The sequence below is a fragment of the Alnus glutinosa genome, chromosome 4 (genome assembly GCF_958979055.1).
Source record: "Alnus glutinosa chromosome 4, dhAlnGlut1.1, whole genome shotgun sequence".
NCBI classification, from domain to species: domain Eukaryota; kingdom Viridiplantae; phylum Streptophyta; class Magnoliopsida; order Fagales; family Betulaceae; genus Alnus; species Alnus glutinosa.
This window is the reverse complement of record NC_084889.1, coordinates 34,793,122-34,797,285: the sequence shown is the minus strand read 5'-3', so window position 1 is coordinate 34,797,285 and position 4,164 is coordinate 34,793,122. Positions and strand designations below refer to the sequence as shown.

Genomic DNA, 4,164 nt, shown 5'->3' with positions numbered 1-4,164 from the left:
TTGGCCATGCATGCAGATCATCGACCCCTTTAATGCCTTTGGGGGTCCTCCACTCTCCAACTTTTCTTTTGTTCTGTTGTTGCGCGTGTACATGAAATAATACACCTCCAAATTTTTTCTCTTTCTAAAAGGTTGATTCTTAAGCAACGTGTCACCATCTCATGAAGTTTATCAAAAATAGTGTACAACACCTAATGATTCTGATCTTTAAGACAACTCATCAATTTGAACAAAGAAAGAAATACTGAGATAAGTACCACTTAGCAACCTGTAAATGCGCGCATGTGGTCAGTTCAGAAGACCAGATTTTGAAGAGGCCCTTGATTGGGAGATACGCACTAGGGCTATGGGAGCAGGAAAGTTCAAGAATTTTATGCTGCAAATGGGGTTAATTAATTTGCACTTAATTTGCAGGGATCGTATATATTCTCTGTAAATAATGCATGTGTGAGGTTGTCTGCATGCATGGGTTCCCTCTGAAGTTGTTGCAGATCTAGAGTTTGTAATTTGTTTTGTTTGTGAAGGGTGGATTAATGGCGATTTAATTTGAAAAATCGATGAGATCGGTATAAATAAAAATGTGTATTACTGGACATATAAGAAATTAATTAGAATGAAATTACCATGCATTCCTTTTCTTTTGTTTGACAACAATTAAGCATATACGTTTTCACTGAAATTGAATAAAATTCTTAAAATGCGTTTATAGAAAACCTTTTCTTTTTTCTTTTTCTTTTTTGCAGTGGATCTTTAGTCTCTCATACCAAAATTTGGCATAGCACCATGCAGGAGGATTTTACGAAGAACAGAGCAGATCGAATCAGAGGCCCGTGAGGGGAAAAGAAAGAGCAGATGGCTAACACAAAATACAAAGAAAAAGACTAACACAATACAAAATACTAAATCAACTAGGACACGCAATACAAACAAAAAGAGTTAATTAACAGAACAAGACAGTCGGTTGATCCCGCATTCATGCATCCACATTCTGAAAGGAAGATTTATGACATGGAAATCCAACCGTTTGTCAACTGGAATTGAAAAACAAACTGGCCGGAATGCTCAAACACACCGCTTATTAAATCATCGAATGACATCAATTAAGTAGCAGGGGCATTATCCTTAATGAAGTACCAGATATAGATCAACGTCATTATACTGGATACGTATGTGTCGTTCAAACCCTTAAAGTTTATCTTGGAGAGAATGCGGCGAAATCGAACCCTGGCCTTATGTGATCGACAACAACGGTTGATGTCTTCTATTTGCTTTGTTATGTAGCAGTCATCCATATCAATCTCAAGCCCTTTAGTCAGACTATTGAAAAGAGTCACCACCTCCTGGTCGCCACCCTTTGCCTGTTTGATTATCCCCGCCCGACGAAGAACGTTGATATCATTCTCCGTATCCACTATGCTATCCAAGAATACTGCAAGGCAAGAAAAATACGCTGCTGCCCATCTATTGCTCTGCTCATAAGCTATCAAGTTCCTCAACAAAGTGCTTGTGCCATCATCGATGAATAGTGTAGGAATCTTCAATTTCTTGTTCTTATACACTATGTCAAGAAATTTGCCGGATTTTTTCTTGAATCGAATACCAGCATAAGTGAGTGTTGTGGCATTTTGGATCCAACCCTTGCCAGGAATTTTTTCATATCTGCTCTGGTCCTCCCTTTCAGGAGAATTCGGAAATGAATGGCGCCGGTTATCGTTTGGACTCATGAAGGTACACTGAAACTGAGCTAATAGATGTGGATGCTCCCCTTCGGCGTTCAATATTTTCTTTGCCAATTTGTCCTTTCCGGGTCTCAATGGTTCAAAAAATCGGAGAGCAAGCTTGTTGAGAGGAGTTGCCTCGCTCTCGACGGTGGTCATGTCAAATATTTTCTGCAGCAGAAACATAGGAAGTTGGTTCTCAAGCATAAGTAAATCACGACCGATATTTGGCACCATCCAACGTGTTTCTAAAATGGGCTCCTTCACATCATTTCCCTGCTCCAAAAATTCAAGCATGCAGTATTATTATAATTGTCTTCATGCATGTTCCTGATTTCTAAAGAGAATTGAAATAGAGATCAGAGAGAGCAACTTAGTACCTGGTAATTACTCTTGGTGTACAGGCGGAGGAGCTCTACAACGAAGCAGCCGTCGAGGAGCATCATCCGGACAAAATCATCACTGTTTATACGATCATGAAAGTCATCCGAATAGCATTTTCTGGTTTTTTCCTCCATTTCCTTTATGGCATTTTCAAGAACTTCACAGTTCTTCATACGGTTTTGAAGGCGAGTAAGAAACCGGTTTTTTTGAATTTCAAAGGCTCTGAGACTGGGTTCATGGTAGTGTAATGGACCAATGCTTACGATCTTGGGGATGTAGGCTCCCTTCTCAGCTTCACGTACATGTGGTGGAACCCTGAATATCGGCCATCCTCTGCCGATAAGAGCCTCTTGTGTAGCAGACCTCTTGATTGGGGCCGCCGCAGATTCTGAAACAGTTGTATCGCCACCCATGTCTCCTAATATTGTTTTCAGTTCTTCTTGTGTAAATTCTGAGACTTTTTGCTTTGATTCAGACCAGTACTATATATACATAAATAAATAGATGCATGGAAAATGAACCAATTAAAAACCCATGCATATATGCCTATATGTAAAGATTTTGCTTTTGAAAAAAGAAAAAGGTTTTCTTCATATTTATGAGAAAATCACGATTTTCTAAATGCAACTTCTGAAGAAAAATCAAAAGAATTTTTGTTTATTGGAGAAGGCAAAGACATCTTACAAAAAAAAAAAAAAAAAAAATTGAGAAAAGTACACGTACCTATCTCAAATTATCACTCCATTATCAATCTGTTCTCCAAACTATTAACTGCATGTGTTAATATCCTCTCATAAACTATCAAAACATGTCAATGCCCCTTTAAAGCCAATAGAAAGACAAAAATAACCGTAAAAAAGTTTCAATAAGACATATATTCTAATAAATTCGAAAAAAAAAAAATTGATAAAAAAGACAATTTTTTTTTTTTTAAAGACTGAAAAAAAAAAATATTTTTTTTAAAAAAAGAAAAATGAAAATCTAAGGGTGGCCCAAACTGAAAATTATATAAACAAAATTTAAAAAAAAAAAATCAAAAAAATTTAAAACCTTGTTTTTTTTTTTTTTTTTTTTCATTTTTCATTTTTTTTTATTTTGTTTTTATATAATTTTACAAATGATATTTTGTGATTGGGGGATATTGACAATGTTTAATAATTTAGAAAGATAATTAATAGTTTAGTGACGCATTAATAATTAGACGGTAATTTGAAAGGCACAAATACTTTTTTTTTTTTTAAAAAAAAAAAAAAATCACAAAAATAAATGAGTCAGATCTACCTGATGCGATCCACCTGACAGCCATTCGATCAAGAGAATCTTTGGAGAAATGATAAAACCAACCTCTTTGCACAACTTTATCACAACCCACTCATAATGGTATGGCCATACGCGCATATAGAAATGTACCCCAATCATGTCCCGAATCTTTTTCCTGCGGCAGCAGCCAAAAAAAAAAAAAAAAAATAGAGGACGTACGTACGTATAACGATAAGGGGAATCTCGTTTATAGGCCATAGAAGATGTACACATCAGCATTAAAGATAAAGAATCTGCTTTGGAAAAGAAAAACAAAAAAAAAAAAAACACACGATATCTATGCAGTCCCCAAAACATGATAACTAAGAGTATATATTCTGTCTATATTTCTTTTCATATCTTAATTATTGTTATTTACTTAAATTATTATGTATTTAAAATATTACAAATACGAACCTAATATAAGCAAAAAAAAAAAAAAAAATCAGAATGGTTAATAGAATAACAATTGTTAAAAAATAATACTCTATAAACTACATTTTTATCTTATAAATATCTTAAAATGGACAAGCAAAGAAGTAAGTTCTTGCATTTTGGGTTAATAAAGCTTGATTGCATGGGTCATGTTGTAATATATATTAATTTGTTTAATTTTTTTTATTCAAATTGAAGAGGGAGAAAGGGAATTACAGATGCGGGTCTTCCCCCGATTTAACATCGAAAACTATCCCTCAAGTGTAGGCTCGTGGAATATTTAATTAGAATAAGAAATAAATGACAATGTCAATATTTGAATTCTAAA

The 4,164-nt window shown here is 34.7% G+C and overlaps 1 protein-coding gene across 1 annotated transcript; it reads right to left on the bottom strand.

The window, feature by feature from the left end:
- Positions 1-778: 778 nt before the first annotated feature.
- On the bottom strand, positions 779-2,545 carry LOC133867369 (UPF0481 protein At3g47200-like). Its single transcript, XM_062304107.1, has 2 exons — positions 2,099-2,545; positions 779-1,994 (listed from the first exon to the last, which is right to left on the bottom strand). Exons 1-2 carry the CDS (start codon positions 2,513-2,515, stop codon positions 1,101-1,103), a joined length of 1,311 nt encoding a protein of 436 aa, XP_062160091.1. The 5' UTR covers positions 2,516-2,545; the 3' UTR covers positions 779-1,100.
- Positions 2,546-4,164: the final 1,619 nt, after the last annotated feature.